The sequence below is a fragment of the Lactuca sativa genome, chromosome 5, assembly GCF_002870075.4.
Source record: "Lactuca sativa cultivar Salinas chromosome 5, Lsat_Salinas_v11, whole genome shotgun sequence".
Lineage (NCBI taxonomy): Eukaryota > Viridiplantae > Streptophyta > Magnoliopsida > Asterales > Asteraceae > Lactuca > Lactuca sativa.
Window position 1 is genome coordinate 290,026,725 of NC_056627.2, and position 20,876 is coordinate 290,047,600.

General features: G+C 36.1%; 2 protein-coding genes and 1 pseudogene across 6 annotated transcripts; 2 read left to right on the top strand and 1 right to left on the bottom strand.

Moving 5' to 3' along the window:
* The first annotated feature begins 353 nt into the window (after positions 1-353).
* LOC111910310 (phospholipase D alpha 4) lies at positions 354-3,300 on the top strand. Its single transcript, XM_023906130.2, has 4 exons — positions 354-447; positions 521-1,072; positions 1,428-2,607; positions 2,691-3,300. The coding sequence occupies exons 1-4, from the start codon at positions 361-363 to the stop codon at positions 3,125-3,127; spliced, it is 2,256 nt and encodes a 751-aa protein (XP_023761898.1). The 5' UTR covers positions 354-360; the 3' UTR covers positions 3,128-3,300.
* On the bottom strand, positions 3,149-11,111 carry LOC111910311 (protein FLX-like 3). Of its 5 annotated transcripts, none has more exons than XR_006183159.2 (9): positions 10,891-11,111; positions 9,758-10,286; positions 9,522-9,667; positions 9,271-9,350; positions 9,026-9,176; positions 7,799-8,100; positions 5,417-5,500; positions 4,446-4,565; positions 3,149-3,395 (listed from the first exon to the last, which is right to left on the bottom strand). XR_006183159.2 is itself a non-coding variant. In XM_042895397.2 (5 exons), the coding sequence occupies exons 2-5, from the start codon at positions 10,273-10,275 to the stop codon at positions 9,093-9,095; spliced, it is 828 nt and encodes a 275-aa protein (XP_042751331.1). In that variant the 5' UTR covers positions 10,276-10,286; positions 10,891-11,110; the 3' UTR covers positions 8,862-9,092. The 5 variants fall into 5 exon arrangements, 1 of the variants encoding a protein (XP_042751331.1); XR_006183158.2 differs by having other exon boundaries at positions 7,799-8,141; XR_006183157.2 differs by lacking the exon at positions 7,799-8,100.
* Positions 11,112-11,771: 660 nt separating this feature from the next.
* Positions 11,772-12,484, top strand: LOC128134236 (aquaporin PIP1-2-like; annotated as a pseudogene).
* Positions 12,485-20,876: the final 8,392 nt, after the last annotated feature.

A 20,876-nucleotide genomic window follows, 5' to 3' on the forward strand; every position in this document is an offset into this window, starting at 1 on the left:
TTTGTTTCAGATCATGTGTTTATTTTCTGTACTATATATAAACCGAAAATCCAAGTATTTTTTTTTCGTATATTTCGCATGTTCACACTTGTGTTGTGTCCTATTGGTGTGATTATAAACTAATAAGTAAAAAGTCTAAGAACCTGAACTTGAAGGGAAAGCTAAGCTATTAGGCATGAAGGTTGCCTCTAAGATTTAAACTACAGACTTCCACAAGTTTTCCAAAACTGCATATCCACTCAAAATTCATCATTGCTTTCCAAATTTCTTTCATATCTTTTATTTTTATAACATAACATATCCACTTAACAATTTTCTATAAAGATCAGTTTCATTATAAACCAATTCAGCAACAACTCAATGGAGGGAAAACCAAAATTCCTTCATGGGACACTCGAAGCCACCATCTTTCATGCCACACCTTATTCACCACCATTTCTACTTAATGTATGAATAAATTGTTATCCTTTTATTATTATTTCTTCTTTTTTTTTTTAACTTTGCTTCTTGTTTTTTACAGTGCATAAATCCAGCTGGAAAACCGACATACGTTACCATCAAGATAAATCATAAAAAAATAGCATCGACAAGTCACGAAAGTAGTCGAATTTGGAACCAAACAATACGTGTTCTTTGTGCTCATTCGATAAACACAACAATCACAATCACCCTCAAGACAAAATGCTCAATTCTTGGAAAAGTCAACATTCAAGCCGATCGATTGTTACAAGAGTCAAGCTTGATCGATGGTTTGTTTCCAGTTTGCATGGAAAACGGGAAGCCAAATCCGGAATTAGAACTTAGACTCATGTTATGGTTCAAACCCGCGAATCTTGAACCAAATTGGCGAAAAATAATCGATAAAAATGTATTTCATGGGGTAAAAGATGCTACATTTCCACTAAGGGGTAAATGTGGTGTTACCCTTTATCAAGACTCTCATCATCATCCTACTTTCAAACCGCCATGTGGGTCCCCAAGAAAACTCTGGGAGGATGTTTTTGTAGCCATTGAAAATGCAAAATATTTGATTTATATCGCCGGGTGGTCTTTCAATCCTAAGATGATTCTGGTAAGCAAAAGAAAAAGTTGCAACGTACTTTACTTTTTTTTTTTTTACCAATATAGGCAATGTACTTTATTTTTATCATTATAGCAACGTACTAACATTTTTTACCTATAATAAGCATACTTATTTTTTTACACATAATAGCAACGTATTTACAATTCCTTACACATAATAGCAACATACTTGAATTTCTTTATGACAAGTAATATGTATGAAGTACATTGCTCATACTGGTAGCAATGTAATAATATAGTATGTTGTTATTATAGGTAAAAAATAAAGTACATTGAGGAAAATATGTTGCTATTGCCGACAATTTTCCTTTAACAAAAAGATTGACAATTTATATATCATGCAGGTTAGGGATTCCGAAACGGAAATCCCACACGCAAAAGGAGTATCATTAGGTGAAATATTGAAGAGAAAAGCAGAAGAAGGTGTATCTGTAAGGATCATGATTTGGGATGACGAAACTTCATTACCATTTATAAAAAACAAAGGAGTAATGAGGACTCACGATGAAGACGCTTTCGCCTATTTCAAAAACACAAAAGTGGTATGCAAATTGTGCCCTAGATTAGCCCATAACTTCCCAACCTTATTCACACATCATCAAAAAACCATAACAATGGACACGCGTGGGCACTCATCTTCAAGCAAACGAGAAATAACTAGTTTTATAGGCGGAATCGATCTTTGCGATGGCCGATACGATACTGAAAAACATTCGATTTTTCAAAAATCAAATACGGATTTCTACCAAACGAGTATATCCGGAGCACAGGTTGACCGAGGGGGCCCACGAGAGCCATGGCATGATGCACACGCGTGTATTATCGGTGAAGCTGCATGGGACATAATGCGTAACTTCGAGCAACGTTGGGTGAAACAATTTGATCCTTCGTTGTTAATCCCGGTTAACAAAATAACCGATTTGGGACGTGAGTCGGTTACCATAACCGAAAGGAATTGGAATGTTCAAGTGTTTAGATCGATCGACCACGTGTCGGTTTGCCACGTGGCCAAGAATTTTACAATCGAACAAAGCATACATAACGCGTATGTGGAGGCGATTAGGCGAGCAGAGAGGTTTATATACATCGAGAATCAGTATTTCATTGGGGGATGTGATTTATGGGAGAAAGAGAAAGATCAACATTCGGGGTGTAGGAATTTGATTCCGATTGAGATTGCACTTAAGGTGGTGAGCAAGATTAAAGCGAAAGAGAGGTTTGCAGTGTATATTTTGATACCTATGTGGCCCGAAGGTGTACCGGAGAGTGAACCGGTGCAAGACATATTGTATTGGACAAGGGAGACTATGAAGATGATGTATGGTTTGATTGGGGACGCGATTAGGGATAGTGGTGAGGGGTATCATCCAAAAGATTACTTGAATTTCTTTTGTCTTGGTAATAGGGAAGTGGAAAAGGAAGGAGAGTATATCCCACGTTATTCTCCGCATCATGGGACACAATATTGGAATGCTCAAAAACATAGGAGGTTCATGGTTTATGTACATGCAAAACTCATGATAGGTAGGTAATCTTAATTTTTATCAATACTTTTCATCGATTCATAGTCATAAAGCTAATGAGAATCTTTTGTTGTTGTATTTTAGTGGATGATAGTTACATGTTGATAGGATCTGCAAATATAAACCAACGATCCATGGATGGGACACGAGACACAGAGATTGCAGTAGGATGCTACCAATCAAAAGATGAGAACGTAGAGAAGACAGATAAAAGAGATGTTCATGGTTATCGAATGTCATTGTGGTATGAGCATACGGGAAGAGTTGAACAAGTTTTTCAGGATCCTGAAAGTTTGGAATGTGTGGTGATGATGCGTTTGTTTGGGGAGCGAATGTGGGAGATTTATTCAGGGGATGAGGTTATAGATATGGAGGGTGCTCATCTAATTAGTTACCCTGTGAGTATAACACGTGAGGGTGAGGTTGAGGATTATGTGGATTCTGGTGGCTGCTTTCCTGACACCAAAGCACAAGTGAAAGGGAGAAGATCGAAAGTTTTACCTCCAATATTTACGACGTAGACGAAAACGCCCTTCACCTCATGTTTTAATAGATTCTGTACATATAACATCAGAAGATTGTTTCTAATCAGGCCTCAACAGAGGAATACATGTAAATACGTGAGAAATCTGATCTTATGATAGAACTTGAAAATTGATGAATAAAAGAGAGGAAATTGGACATGCCCCTTTAATGATAGCTGCAAATGAAAAATTGAGACAACCTTCAAATAGTTTTAGTTGTAGAGCAAGTTTTTTTAATATATATTTGAAGAAGAACCAAGTCCATCTGCAAAACAACAGAAAAAATAACAAATATCATCAGGCATAGTTTCGAACAAAATACTTGATAGTTAATAAACATTGCATTGAATTAGATCAAAAATCTCTATGATGCTATTTTGAATAGGATCATGTTATCAAGAGCTAGACTTCTAAGTTTTATCACCTATGATACTATACTTCCCAACTCAACATACACTATTTTTTAGAATTTAGATGCTGCAACTATAAGAGCTAATATGCGACACAAGAGGACCATTGTCTCCATAAGTTTTAATAAAAAGCAACCCAACTAGTCCAAATAAAGGTAACATTTTTTAGATTTTTGCATACTTAAGTGCCCTTGTAGTATATTATTATCCATATATGTTTAAGACAATGGTGATCCACGCCAAGAGGTTTCGATTACTACTTGTGTTTTAGAAATTAACATCAAAATTATTGTTAATGTTGGGTTTATTTAGCATGGGTTAAGCTCATTAAATGACAACAAAATTTTCCAACAATAATTAACTTGTTGCTGAAAAGACACACTCGAAACCATTCTTGTTGATCACAATTTTCATGACTTAGGATGTACAACTAAAAGTTCAATAACTCAAATGGAATAAAGATAAACTTTTGCTTGGAGGTCATATACACAAAATCTTGAAAAATGACATAAATATCCCCTGATTACGATTTTTGTAGTGCTCAAACATAAAAAAAAGAGAACTCTTCTATAATTAAATAATTAGAATCCAACAAAGTTACTTTTTCTTTAAAAAGAAAATCTAAATTTAAATTGTTATTATTATTATTATGGTCCCCACCCCCAACCCCACGTGTTAATGAATCGTGCAAATGTCAAGACGGACAATGACTCTTTATTCAGCTTCCACGTCATCAATAGTAACCGGCAAAGCTTAAAAAACAGCTGTTTGGACCAAAAAAAATTAGATGGTCAAAATTTTTGAGATTGGCTTTTTCACCTAAGGGCGTGTTCAATAACTTATCCAAAACACATATAGTTTTCCCTGAAGATGTAGCAAACAATGTAGAGGAAATTTTGACTTACCAATTTGCCAAATGCACATGAAGACATTAAAATTGTTGAATGTTGATGCAGGATTGGAGCTGACAAAAATCGCAGGATTACTTAGATGGATGTTCTAACACATGATTGCATCATGCCAATCTGAAATATATCACTTCATCAGAATTTTGGATCATACAAGAACCATCAACTGGAGAACAGTATGGTAAGTGTTCACAATCTACTTGATATCTTCAGTTATTTACATGAGAAACATAATATTTATGAGAGAATTTTTAAAATTGATGATAAAAGTATAATTAGATAATTAAATTTTTCCAGAATTTCCTTGTGACTTGATTTTTCCAGTGAGCTTTTAATTATAATTTTGAAAAAACAAAACTTCCTTGTGACTTGATTAAAATTTAGTAATTTATTGAGAAATTTTGTCAAAGTAATTTGATTAAAAGTACTTGAGAAACAACATATTAATAATAGTACAATTAGATAAATAATTTTTTTGCTCAACTATGAAAATAATCAAAGTCTGATTATTATCATTTTAATTACTTTGCCAATTACATGTTACAAAAAATGAAACTATATCACAAGTTCACAACTGTCATAATTGCAAACATTCGAAGCCTATAAGCAACCAGGGAATACAAAACTGATTTAGCATGTCAAGTACACAGAAGGAAGAATGAAACATGAAACCGTGAACTCATTTAACCAAAGGAATCACCATGATTCGTATATCTAATTCAAATATTTAAAACAAAATAGCATTCAGGTTCTGATGATGGGACATTGGGAGGGGAAAACATAAGAAAACCTGTTTTTAAAGTTATGACCAGTTCTGGGAGATTAAAGGGAAAAAAGGGAAGTGAAAATCATCAGAATCTACCCCCAAGCAATGGTGTAACAGATGAAGTTGAAATTTTGGTGTGAATTTAACTTTCTCCTTAAGGTTTCCCTTACTTAATTGTACTAGCCAAGATTTAGGACTTTACCTGTTTCGGTACTTCAAATACAATCATATCCATTCTTCCAAAACCATTAAGAAACGTATTTCCAACATCCAGAACCAAGTCCTTCTGCAAAACAACATAAAAAGAACAAATATTATGAGGTAGAATAGTCCCTCCTTATCACAATACTTAACAACAGAGACTACTTCCATAGATGACATCCCGCATTTGAAAATGAAACATGAGCCCATAATGGTGAATAAAAACAAGGAGGGGGAGGGGATAAAGCAAATACTAGCAATAAAGCTAAATGTAAAAAAGGACAAGATATCTTCCCACTTCCTTCTCACTATAACCGTCTCCACCCTCCTAAATGCAGTTGTCAGTTATCTCCTTTGGACATCCATGAGCCACGACAATCTTATGTCCCTCAATTTTTTGGTGATCAACGCCAAATATCTAATTTTTTCATGTTGGGTATTTTGTCCAACAATGTTCTACCAAATATCCACATTTCCACGACTTTCATGCTCGATGCTCCTTGATTGACCAACATTCTGATCCATACAACAAACATACTGCCCTCTCTTCAAATTCAAAAGGACCTTCTTCTCACACAAAACTCTTGTGGCCAACCTCCACTTTAACCATCTTGCCTTTATGCAATCATCCTCAACGCCCCCTTTGCTCCACATTGAATTCTACGCCTTCATCATTTTGGATGTAGAACTTGCTCACCAATACATACTTCTTCGCCTTCATCATTTTGCTCCACATTGAATTCATGCCATAGATATGATATTCCATCTTAACTAAGCTGATTTGTAAACCCCTTTTCGTCCAACATCATTGGCCCCAAGTATGTAACCTAGCATTCAACTCAATCCTAGTTTCTACCACCAAAACAATGTCAACGGAAAAAAGCATATGCTATTGACACCCCTTTCCTATTTATCTTGAGAGAAACTCATCCCATAATCAAAGCAAAGGTTATGGGCTAAGATTTGATCCTTAATGTAGCCTAATTTCCACAGTGAAACTCTCTGTGTAGCCAATTGCAGTTCATAGGTTGTACATATCGCGTGTAACCGACTCCCTGTAAATATTCTAGTTCCAGTTCCAAGGTCCTCCAAATCGTCTCCCATAGTATGCTATCAGCCTATCATATGCCTTCTCCACCAAATTGTCTTAGTTCTAATCCTAATGTAATATTTTTTTTCGACCACCACCACAGCCTCCGCCATCGCTGCCACCACCGCCGCCACTACCATCACTGCCATAACTGCCACTGCCCCACCACCCCCACCTCTGCCACCACCCCCTCCACCAACACCATCATTCTTTTTTATAGAAGATTTAAAAAAACAAAACAAACAATTTTTTATGAAGATTAAAGACATGAAAAAAGACTTTTGGTCCATATCTTATTCTGCAGATATGGAAAAAGACGGAAGTTATTTTACCTCTTCCAAAATAAATACCACCTTTATGTTTTCTCATAAGGCGTCACAAGAGGTGGATGGATTGCCCCAATAGTTGACCTTCCTAGCATAAAGCTACACTGATTTTCAGATACAGTTGTTTCAAGTTGCAACCTCACCTCCACCACTCTCTCCCATAGTTTAATGGCCAAGTGAAGTTCTTCCTTTAAACTCCATATTTGTTACAAATAATGCAAACAAAAGACATAACCATATGGGCCTATAAACTTATTAGGTCCACTATACCTGGTCTTATGGTAACTGCTCCAAGGTATCACAAAGTCTACTGTCTCATACCCAATGTGTAACTCATGCACAACCCCTTATGTTAACTGCTCAAAGGTATCACAAAGTCTGGTGTCTCATACCCAACGTGCAACTCATTACTCATGCACAGATAGTTAAGCTTTTAAGTTTCCTTAAGATGAAAAACTGGTCGTGTAAATATTTGGTCCACTGTGCGTGGTAACTACTCAAAGGTGAAATCTTTATGAGATTGCAGCAATTGTCAACTTCACCTTGAAAATGAAACCTTATATTCATCCTTAGAAATAACTTCACTGACAATCCCAATTTTGTTCCTATAAAAAACCGACATGTTGAACCCAAAAGCATTTGCAACCGGATACAAAATTGAATCTCTGCCACTGCTCTCTTTGAGAAACCCCAACACCTAGAGAGGTGAAGCGGTATGGATATTGGATAGAGAAAATGAAGTTGGATAATAAGAATTAAAAACATTTCTACCAATATGAAAACCAAAAGAATCTACCCTAAAGCGTTCAAATAACTTTCCAAAGAGACACATCGAGCTATGGGTCTGAGTTCTAATAATGAACAAACGCCTAGTGTAAACGTTTGATAACATAGGTGTAGGTCAAGATATATGTTCACATGATAAAAACCAACTTTTCCCACAGACTGAGTCAGAAAATTTGCCTACCATAAAGTACATTGTGAACACAGCCCCACATCAAACGCTATGTCAACCTTCCTTCAAGCTAGCCAATAATGCAAAATGAACATCTGGTCTTCGTGGCTATATCACAGCATTATTAGATGAAGAAATAAACAGCAAAAGATCGCACCAAAACAAGGTACATGAGACTGCATATAGGTTGCCCAAAGTGCTGCAGCAAATCAACAGGAGAAATCAAACTCTTTAGTCTTCATAAACAATCTTCACAATGTTATGGACCCCTCCTTGATTTTCCTCTTCACTTTTCCAGAATCTTTCCTTATAAACTGGTTATCAATTTCTCCATTAAAAAATGGTGGACAGTGCACTGATAACAAAAACATGAACAATTTGTAGGATAAACCAACAAAGCTTAAGAACCTAGTGCTATAACACTGCTGGCTAACAAAATCTCAGATACACCTACCATACTATAAATCCCTTTGAAAAAAAGCTTAATAGCTATTCCTAGATAATATTGGATCTGTCAGAAGGACCAAAATTGCCAATTCTTTAAGAGAAATACTTTATATGACTTGATCTTGATGTAACTGCATCCAGTGTCTGAATTTACAAAAATACAACATCAGTGATAATCTCTAAGTAAGAGCTCTAAGTCCTCAAGCACTTGTGTTGTGTGGCAAATGCTTCTGACCTTCCGTGTAGCTGAGTTCCATCTTCCCCCAATACCACTACCATCAACAGATTTTGAGAGAGTGTTGTAGAGGACACAAAGTTTTTGAGATGAAAATATGAAGTCATACAGCAAGCTGTGCTATGATCACTTGATCAATAACTAGACATCTAAGTTTTACCATCTATGATACTATACTCCCCAACTTAGCATACACTATTTCTTCAGAGCCAGTAACTTTAAGAGATTGGTAGTAATACACCTACAGGTTTTGGGTCCATAGAATCCTCTAATTGTCTTTCTATATGCCAATCTGAAGTGATGAAGCATTCTGTTGCTTTATGGATGTGGTCATATATAAGTTAATGAGTATGTGGTCTTAATAAATAAAGAAGCAAGAAAAAAGAAACAGTATGTTGTAAATTGTGTAACATTACAATTAATGGTTAAAAATCCAAATTGTGGTGATTTAACACTACGTCTAAATTGTGTAACATGAGGATCTTTGTCACCATAGTCCATATTCCATAATATAGCTAATGAGTTCAAATCAAAGGATTACTTATTTAAATGCAAACCTAGGAGGAACCATAATGTTGAAGAAAATATGTCTTTCTTCAAACTGGAACACAAACAATCCACATTTCAATGACGTGTCATGCGAGATTTCTCAAGCCCAGCCCTTGAAGCAGAACTTGAGCCATACAACGGACCCTTGTCCCCAGCACCCTGAGGAAGAACAATGGAGACACTTCAATCCAGAAATTTCAAGTAAATTTACGAGTGGCATAAGTGTAATTTTGAACAATATTGTAAGCAATACCAGGTGAACCCCATATCCATCCCCATAAGGAGGAGGAAAATGACCATCTGAACTGCCAAATTTCATCCCATATGACCCACCTAAATAATCATGTATCAAAAAATCCATATTCAAAAAGTAGAAAGTAGGAAAAACAAGAAGTTAAATGGGTATTGGCTATGGTTTAAAATTTAAAGTAGGCTGCTAAAAAGTTAGCAAAAGAAGGATGTAGATTTAGCCAAATATGAAGATAATGGTATAATGGTAAATACCAGCACCCCATGATCCAACATCAGTATTTGAAAGTTCTGCTCGAAGCTTTTCAACTTCACGCGCCATGGAAACCAAATTCTTCTCCATAGCTTGTCTTTGTTCCATCATCTCTATACCTCCTTTCTTCTCATAATCAATTGCAGCTCTACAGAATATGCAACAACTTTAGCTCAAAAAACTCTATTCATTTAGCAATTAATCTTCAGAGATAAGAGGGGATCAAAAAGTTGAAAACCTAGCATGCATAAGCTCATTGTGAAGTCCTTCATGCTCTGCTCTTAAACCCGGAAGATGCTTGTTATCTCCTTGAAATTTTGCAAGGTCTTTCTTGAGAATCTGAACTTGCCCAGATAAATCACGCCTTAATGAATTTAGCCTCTCAATTTCCACATGGAGTTGTGAAGCCTCGTTTTTTATAGGTTCAGTGGCAAGTAAATCAGCTTCTAGTTTCAAATTGTTTTCAATAAGCTGCCTTGAGTGTATTTCATTATCTTCTTGAATATCAGCAATTGCAATATTCATTCGCCTAAGTTCCTCTCTGGCATCACCCAACTCTTGTTGCAGAGCAATTCGATCTTCAGCTAAGCGCCTATTTTCACCCAAAAGTCTGCGGATTTCATGATGTTGCATTTCAAGTTCCTCCTCCAACATGGCAGGATGACGTGGCATAGGGCCCCGTGATGGAGCCACTCCTCGGAGATGCCCATGCCGGTTGTCATAGGGCCCACGAGGATAACGCTTTCTCCCTGACATTTAAGATGGCCCTAATGGAAGTATAAAAACATATGATCAAGTAGAATGACAACTACACAAAACATGTCATTCTTAAAGCTACAAGTGTACAAAGATGATGTGATTTCTCACTAATTTAGTAAGACACAACCCCTGTTTGAATGCCTCAATTGTGTTCTTAAGGACTACTCTTGCAGTCTCACTTCTTTAATTCATCGGTACAGATTGTTTGTCATGTTCAATTGTTCATTACCTACCAAGATGTACTTCGAATTATAAATAAAATTCATTATCTGTTTTTGCAAACCAATGAACAAAAACAGAAGCAAGTCCATCTATAACTACAGTGCACCTTCGTTGCTCTATAAACGCAAAGCAATGAAAACGTTCGTTTAAAATCAACCAAGACAAAAGAACAAACACCTTCATCTCCGCACAAGTTCCATTAACAGTACACGAATACAATTTTCTTCGAAACTATTAGCAACAAAACATTGACGGGACAAAAAACTGCAAAAACAATTTGATTGAAACCCTAATATTAACCAAAAACAACACATATTTTGGTAAAATTGGGGGGATTATTATGTAGAAACAAAGTACGTTAATCAAATGGATAAAATCACGTAATCAAACCTTGATTATACGAAGGATAACGATTATGTGCTGCAAATATTGTTCACGTTCTTCGCTTGCTAAGGAGAAACCTGGACACCTGAGTGTGGTTCATGAGGGAACGTTCCCAGTCCCAATAGGGTAACGGAATTATGGAACCTTTGTTATGATTCCGAACGATATCGTTTTGTTGTGTATTTGGCTAATGACGGTGTATACGGGTTTACGAATCGGTCCCCTTTAATTAAATGGATTCAACCAAGTTGTCATTTATTAGGTTGAGTTACAGGTTCAGGTTAGATTGCCATTGAATCATCAAAGTCTTTTACGTGAGTCGTTAATATTCAACGGCTTAACACTGTATTCGTAGATTAAACGTCTCACAAAACTATCGTAAGTTGAGAGCTACGGGCAAAATATTTATAAAATATTTAAATTATTAATAAATTTTAAGATCTTTTTAAATATTTTGTATTTTTTTAAAAACTTTTTATATTGCATTATTTAAAATATATATATATATATATATATATATATATATATATATATATATATATATATATATATATATATAAGAGTTAGGTTCAAATGTTTTTAGCAAATATTACGTGTATAAATGCACCAATAGGAATTTATGATTAATAAAATTATTAAAAAATAATATAAGGGTAATTTTGTAACTTTACATCACCTTCATTTATTAAACCAAAAATAATTATTTTATATAGATAGAAAACTCCTTAATTAATGGAACAATTACCATAAAAGGCCCTAAACTAACCTTAGTCGTCCAAGTCCATTGTGTGAGGATTAGTTGCGTTGGTTCCCTTTTTGATATCGGCCGTTAAAGACAAATCTGGAGGGGAGGGGTTGTGCGATCGGAAGAGAAGAGGATGAAGACTACGAGGAGCCACCACCGGCGCCATTTTTCGAGCCAAGCGAGTTGTCATCATGATCGTTTTACAGAGTCGGTATCGCAGAGTTCATCGCCACCTTCTTGTTCCTCTACATCTCGGTGTTGACTGTAATGGGTGTGGTCAAATCTCCGACGAAATGTGGCACGTTGGGTATTCAAGGAATTGCGTGGGCTTTCGATGGTATGATCTTCGCTCTTGTCTACTGCACCGCCGATATCTCAGGTATGTTTCCACTTTCCACCGGAACCCTAATTTTATCTTCTTTCTTCTTCAAATCGTCTAAAAACTACGTTTCATCTTCAAACAGGAGGGCATATTAATCCAACCGTGACATTCGATTTGCTATTAGCAAGAAAACTGTCGTTGACCAGGGCAGTGTTCTACATGGTGATGTAGTGTCTTGGAGCGATCTGTGGTGCCGGAGTTGTGAAAGGGTTTCAGGGTGATGCGCAGTACACGACGTTAGGTGGTGGTGCTAATGTCGTCGCCCATGGTTACACCAAGGGTGATGGTCTTGGTGCTGAGATTGTTGGCACTTTCGTGCTTGTTTACACTGTGTTCTCTGCAACTGATGCTAAAAGTAAGGGTGTTCGTTTGGATGGATCGGTTTGATCCGATCCAATCAAGTGAATCCAAATTGATTTCGGTTTTCAAAACATGGATCCGAATAGTCCAAACTAAATTCAAATCCGATCCGATCCGATCCAATTACAATTCGGTTGGATCGGTTTTTATAATTCGGTTTTCAAAAACCAAAACATTTTAAAACGATATATAATTATAATATTACCCAATTTTACACAAGAAACGAAAAATTTATTTAGTTGTGATTTGAAATTTACGTACAAACAACTACTAAGCATATATATTATAGTTAAATATTTTATAGATAGAAAACTTTTGAGAGATAATACATATTGATGTTTTTTTATCGGGTGAAATGTTTTGAACCTATGTGAAAAAATAAATTACAAAATCAATAGATAACTATAGATATATATTATAAATAAATAAATAATAAATGTTTATTCGGTTTTTTTGGACTATTCGGTTCTTATTTTATAAACCAAAACCAATCCGAAAATCCAAAATAATAATTCGGTTTTGTTGAAAACCAATCCAAATTGTCCAATTGGACAATTCGGTTTTATCCAAATAGTGAACAGCCCTAGCTAAAAGAAGCGCCAGAGACTCCCATGTCCCTGTATGCAACTCACTCCATTGACTATTGAATTATATACAAATATTCACTTTAGAAAAGGTGAGATTTTTATCTTGAATTAAATTTGAATGTGTTTATTGTAGATTTTGGCTCCTCTTCCAATTGGGTTTGCGGTGTTCTTGGTTCATTTGGCCACCATCCCCATCACCGGAACTGGATGTTGCTTCTTTGGTGATTCATAGACTGTCAATCAAAAGGAAACACATGTTGAAACAGAATAAAAGTTAATTTAAAACTCAATCAGGTATCTTATTTTCTTTATTGATTACAATATTCTATTATCTGAGATTTGATCAGATAATATATGAATACATTAAATTCAACAAGAATATCTGAATCGATTCCAATTTTCAACCACGCTTTAGTTGTTTTGTTTTTCTAAACCATTTGAATTGAGTAAAATTATATAAAAAAACTAAAAACTTCTGAGTTTTGTAGATAATAAGAAGAAAACAAAAGCTAAAAGTTGGTGTGTATTTTTTATGGTGATGTAAGCAGGAACATGTGTTTCTTTCAAATATTCATGATTCAGATATTTTGTTGAAATTTAATGTATGTTAGGATGATACAGGAATGATAAGGTAACTTATGAAAAAAAGATATGTGATACTTCATTCTCAAAGAATAAAGAAAAACAACAATATTCTTTCAGAACTTCAGGATTCAACATCCAAAAACAACAATATTCTTTCAGAATTCAAGAATTCAAGAAGAAAACATGGAGAACGAGAGTATTCTAGCAGAATGTTGTTATTTTTTAAGAATGTTATTCATTTTTGTTGATATTCTTTTAGAATATTTATAACTATATTTAAAATGTATAAGACTTTTAGTCTGTAAGAATATATAAATTTGTATTTAAGTTCGGATGTATATGATTATATATTAGAATGTTTGTTATTTTCAACATCTTATTCAAGAATTTTGTTTTTCTTCAATAATATTCTATTAGAATTAAATTCTGAATGAGTATCATTCTAACAAAAAATATTCTGATAGAATAAAATCGGTAAAAATTGAAATTGAATTAATTAAAAAATTCAGATTTTTTTAAATTAGGAGAATTAATCATCCCTAAAAATTCGAAAATTTCCTTTTATAAATGTAGTTAATTGTCCAAAATACCCTTTTGCTAAAAATTGTGTGATTATATGGTACATGTTACCCCATTGTAATATCATACACTCTCAAATCATGTACATTGATTAATTTCATCCGTTGGTCCAGATCTGTGCATTCTGGCACATAATACTTAGTAAAAACAAAATAACATAACCATATATATATATATATATATATATATATATATATATATATATATATAGAGAGAGAGAGAGAGAGAGAGAGAACTAGGTTTAAATGTTCCTAGCATTCGTAAGCACAAATTTGTACTAACGGATTAATAAAATTAATTATGATATTACAATAAATTAACATGTATCATATAATCATACAAAATTCAGCATAAAAGTACTTTGGTCATTTAACCTATATTAAAAAATGAAACTTTAAGATTTTAAGGATAATTAATTCCTTTATTTTTAAAAATCTAAACTTTTTAAATTAATTCAAATTTAACTCTAATATAATTTTTAATAATAACTGATTTTATTATGTTAGAGTGACAGAAAGTCAACTATAAACTAATAAAGATATTTCGGTTTTATTCTTGCAGAATATTGTTTCATTCAAAAATATTACAGTTAACACGCTTAAAAAATTATAAAACATATTATCAACAATAACATTTTCTAAAGAATACGGATTTTATTCTTAAAAACCATTAATTACATTAATTCATAAAGAATAAGACTCTAAACAAGTATTACATTCATTTTGGAAAAAACAATATGACTAATAATGGTTTATGAATTACATTCATTCTTAAAAATTAAAACTAAGACTGGTTAAAAAAAACATCAAAATCTAACAAAAACACGATTTCATTCCAAAAGAATATTATTGTTAAGAAACAGTTTATACATTCAGGCAGAATACATTCTACTAGAATACACTCTCGTTCTCTATTTTTTTTTTCCTTTTCCACATCAATGGAAGCCTCTTCAAGACCTAAATCCACAAAGAAAACAATAATTAACTTTCAAGTATTTAAAAATCCAATGCATTCTAAGAGAATAAAAACTATAAATTCTAATAAAATGTAATAGACATTAAAGAATTGTAATTTATTCTAATAGAATATAATCTTCAAATCAATTGATCAAAAACCAAAGTGTATGAAGAAGTGTATTTACTATTATCACTGCATGTGGCCTTCAATTGTCACACCCCCAAACCAAGGATGGCGGAAACATCCGGGGGTGGAGGACTTCACGTATAGTATCATAACAACGAGTATAATAGTGATCAAAGTAAATACAACCATCATAAATATAATCGAGAAAGTTACATGATTTCATATGTTACATGTTTCAAAATCGATTACAATATAATGATAAAATGGTTTGTCTAACGTCGTAGCGTTCCATCCTCAAAAGTTGGTAGTTATCTGTTTTCATTGATTACCTGAGAATACAAGTAATTTTGAAAGAGTGTCAACAATTAAGTTGGTGAGTTCATAAGCTTTTGTATGTAGAATTGAAATCCTTTCTTTGTAAATGTAGTGTATGTTCAAGAAAAATCCAATATTTTCCTTATAAAATGAGTTGTAGTCTTAAAACCTAAAGACCGAAATGTACAAGTATTTTTTCATACTTATGATAGTGTAGGCAGTTTTAAATAATTAAAACCCTTGTAAATGTAAGAATTCCCGTAAACTATATGTATTGTTGTTTCCCTATGTAAGTTATTACAACCGTGCAATTGACATAGTAAGCCTGTTACGACGTACTTCGGGCGTCAGAATGTTTTGACATTTGTCACCCCAGACCTGACGGTCTAGCTGTTGCATGCAGCTTAGGTGCGGGATTGTCAGTCCCAATGTAACACCCATAAAAATCAAGTCAATTTAAAACTTTTTCAAACATCCAAAAGCCATTAGTTATTATAAATGTTTTCAAAATAGTTTAATATCAGAGTATCCCAAAAACCATAAGTCCAAAATACGAGGATGTGTACGGTCACGCCTTCGTCTTGCCAAGTCATCTGAAGCGCCTGAAACAATAAACTGAAACCATAAGCACAAAGCTTGGTGAGTTCCCCCAAAATACCCATATCCACAACAATACACGGATAATCATAAACAACATACTATGGGTCCAATCAACCATCGGGTTGGAATACCCCAGGCCCTCAACCTTTCGGTTGGAATGTCAACATACTATGGGTCCAATCATCCTCGGGATGGAATACCCCAGGCCCATAACCAACAGGTTGGAATGCCCAGGTCTATTGGTTTTCGCACAAAGCAGATAAGCCTCAAACAATAAACAAACATGTGCACATATAACAGATAATCACATAACAGTCTATTGACAACATACTGATCTGCCGGATCATACCACCTAACAGATAATATTATCCTACCCTCTAGGATATCTAACTAATAGGTCATACCACATATCACATATTATCATCCTACCCTCTAGGATACCGATCTAACAGATCATACTAGCATAACATAACCAATAACAATTCAAAGGGTCGACCTTGGTGCCTTAGACCCTTGAGTATAGTGAGGAAAACTCACCTGGCGCTGCTGAAGTCCTGCAGATGAAACTTCAGCTGCTGGTTGACAGATTCCCGAACTGCCAACATCAAACAACACCCAATTAATAACTGGGTTCCAAGCCCAAGGTCCAACTCACACCAAAAACCCAAAAGTCAAGTAATGGGCCAAAGCCCAACATGTGGCCCAATTTTCCAAATTGGGCCCAGACCTCTACATGGTCTTTCTTTAAGGCCCATCCAATTATTCTAGTTCAATTCCCATGGCCCAATATCACATAATCATAAAGGTCCAATTATGGACCATCTGTGGCCCAATTTTCCAAATTGGGCCCAAACCCCTTACATGAGCCTTACCCTAAAACCCATTAAATTATTCTGGTCCATATGCTTGATTTTGGATGGCCCATTAATAACCCAATCACCAAAGTCCAATAGAAGGCCCAACTCAAGGCCCAAGTGAAATTAGGGTTTTCCATATGAAATGATGATTAGGGTTAAGTGTTCATACTTAACCCATTAAGGACTTAATCCATTAAGTCCAATATTGCTTTAGATTAGTTTGCCAATGATTATTAATTAATAATTTAAGTTTAATAGAGAATCCTGATGCGGTCCCGATCAGTCCCAAAATTTTGGGTTTCATGGCATCAGGGTTTCCCATACCCTAATTAGGGTTTCCAACCCAATACTAGTCCATTAATCAAATGGTTGGGTTTTTAGGTCAATTAGGGTTTTATTGGGCCCATTAGGCCCACTAGAGTTTCACTAAGTCCATTAGGGTTTTATTGGGCCCACTAGGGTTTCTTTGGGCCCACCTTGTCCAGACATCCGCAAACGATTCCAAAAATGCAAAGGAGGCACACCGCCACCCAACACGGCGGCCGGTGGTGGCAGCCACCACCCTATGTTGGTGGTTTGAGCTTTTCTTTTCATTAATCCTACCCTATTACAGATTTACAATGCAAATCTTAATAACACACACACACTAATAAAAATACACACACACATGACAAGTCTTCTATTCACAAAAGAGTCCAGCCACCCACCTAGCGGTGTACGGTGATGGCAGCAACACTAGAAGGCGACAGTAGAGGCGGTTTGCAATGACAGCCACCACTTCACGGTGATGGCGATGCTTCCTCTTGGTCTCGTGCCCATCAACATGTCAACAACACCGTAGGACACACATACTTCCGTCCTCATATGTCGGGATGCACCCAACATCCGTCCTCGGAGTTAGGGATGGAAATTTCACCCGACCCGGTGGGGAACCCGGTTGACCCGCTCCAATCGGGGATAGGTATTCCTCGCTAAAACTGGTACCGGTTACGGGACCGGGGATCCCTATTATGCTAAAACCAGGGATGGGGCCGGGTATAACAATCCCCAACCCCCCCCCCCCCCCCCCCCGCTTTGATGACTATATATATATATATATATATATATATATATATATATATATATATATATATATATATATATATATATCGATCATTTATTGAATTTGAATTAAGTCCACTAAAATGAATTATCTATATTAGACCATCAGAGATAGAGTCCGTATATCAAATTTTGTTCCCAATTCCAAGAGTTCGTCAATCGTCACTTCGTTCAACGATCTTTATACCAAATCTTCTCCTTTTGTTTTAGTGCTTGTTAAACTTGTGATTGATGCAAACAGAATCTGATTATGGCATCTGGTTTTCATCACTTATTTGACTTGGTTTTTTTGTGTAAGTTGACTATATTATGTTGATATATTGGGGATTGGTTGGGGGATGGGTCGGGGATGGGTCGGGGATGGGCTGGGGAAAAGCCCAAAATACAAAGGGGAGGGGATTTGATTCTCCGCATCCATCGAGGATGGGGATGGGGATGGGGACGGGGTTAGATACTCGGGGATGGGGACAAGGATGGTCAAACCGCCCCAAACCCGCCCCATTTCCATCCCTACTCGGAGTAACGAGTGCTGACTGGAGTAACGGAATATAGCAATATGAGCGGCGGCGGCGGCTATCGACGACAATTGATGTTGGAACACGGCTACAGAAGAGATGGGAGAAGAAGACGATCGGGAACCATGGCAAAAATTGCTTCACAAGCAACCTCGCACCCCCGATCATCTCGGATGACTCACAACGGCAGCACAACAACGACAGCACAACAACGACAACAAACTCATCGACAACAATGGGAGGAGGTGGCAGCGAAGACTGAAGGCAGTCTAACGAGCTATTAGCGGTAGCGACGCACTCCACTTCTTTTCCGACATTAGAAAGAACAAGAGGAGGTTGGCTCCGGTGGTTTGGGACCCCAACGAGGGAGGTTTGCAACTCAACGGCAAGGATGGGCGTAGCGACACAAGAGATCGGAGACGAGAGGGTGGCGGCCGAAGGTGGTCACTTGTATGGGTGGCGGCTGCATAGTGAATTAGGGTTAGGGTTTTGGTTAGAGAAGGTGACGGGTGGTGAGGTTATATACCCACCTCTTACAAATTTATCCCATATTAACAAGATCAGTCCCTCCATCCCCCAATTCTTTCAAAACTAATACATAATTTAGCAATTAGACCCCGTCTTCTGAAAATCCTTACCATTCAAGTCCAAAATGTTACCAATTGTAACGCTTGTGTTTTCGGGCTTGCCGTTTTTAGCAATGTAATAGTCTAGGTTAACCTTTGTAACCCGTTTTGAAATAATAAGAATGTATTATTTGAGTATTATGTGTTTTGTGCTTAATTGCTTAGTTATGTGGTCTGATTAATTAAGAATAAAAATAAGCGTCAAAATTTAAGTGTAAAATGAACTTAATATCTTTGGATAATGTTGTAGTAGTTGAAACGAGGTTTCCGAATATATATAGAACGCCCAAATCTAACTTCGTTTGAGAAAATTATGATTTGTCGAAGTTTTGACTTAGCGGTATGCAGCCTGAAATACTCGATTTGAGATCGAGCAGTTTTTAGCCGAAGCATTCTAAACGAGGATCGAAGGTCTCGTTGTTGGTATCGAAACAATAAAAAGTTAGGCGAGAACGGACGTCAAACGAAGAAGTTATGAATTTATAACGAAAGTTTCTGTCGCGGCCTATTAAAAATAAATAATAAAAATAAAGTCGAAATTAGCCGACGGAGTCTAAACGAAAGTTGTAGAGCGTAGTCTCACCTTCGTGTGGATATAAAGAACGTCGAAAACGGAGTTCGTATGAAGAAGATATGAATTTCCGAAGTTTGATAAATAAATTGTATTTATTTTTAATTGAAAAATCCGGCATTATCTGAAGGGGGAGTCACCAGTCCGATCCGACGTACGCCCCGCGTACTCCGAAGAGTGTCGACACTTCGGATGACGCATGCAGTGACGATTTCGGAGGCCAGTACGCCCCGCGTACTCCGAGGCTCCAGCCTCTATAAAAGGAATCCGAAGGCAGCCGAGTCTTTTGCCAATTTCTTCTCTTCTCTCTCCCGTTTTGCATCGTTTTACGTGCCAGAAATACCCCGAAGCCCCGGTATTATTCTCGAGCCCCGAGGCAAGTCCCGAGATCCCGAAGATCCCGAGAAGTGCGGTTCCCGAGCCGAAGCTCTGCCCGCGAGAAGTTTGATTTTTGTAGAGATCTTCCAGATATGCTGAGGACTACTACTTCTGCAAGTCGTAGTGTTGTCCGATCGTCTTCTGATCAAGTGAGTGTATATTACCTTTCATAAACACGATAATAATACAAGTGCAGTTTGAGTGTATTAAGTAAATTGTGGTTTACATGTGTGAGGGTGCAATTACTTTCTTCTAACAAGTAACTATGAAGTATTTTATGCGATATACTTGTTATGTGTATATTTTGTGATTGTATGCGTGAATGGATATTCACTTTATTCCATCTCATAGATCTGAATTGCTTTCTATGAAATACGTGTTACGTGGGTATGCCTCATCTGTTATGTGGAATATATATTGAATGAAAATGATATACAGGTTTTAAACTATGTATGAAAGTATATATTTTATCTAATAATATGTTGGGTAGAACATGGGTAAATAGTTGGTGTGTAATAAACAGATGAGAGGCCTCGATGTTGTTGTTGTTGATCTAGTTATTCAGCGGAGTATGGATAACGACCACGGACTCTTTCTAGACAGTCCAGTGGAACGCTAGGAGGTTCATAACCTGTAGGTGTTGTGAACGATGTGTTCACCGGTGTACTCTATCCCCTTCATGGTTGCCTTTAGGATATCTATTGTTGA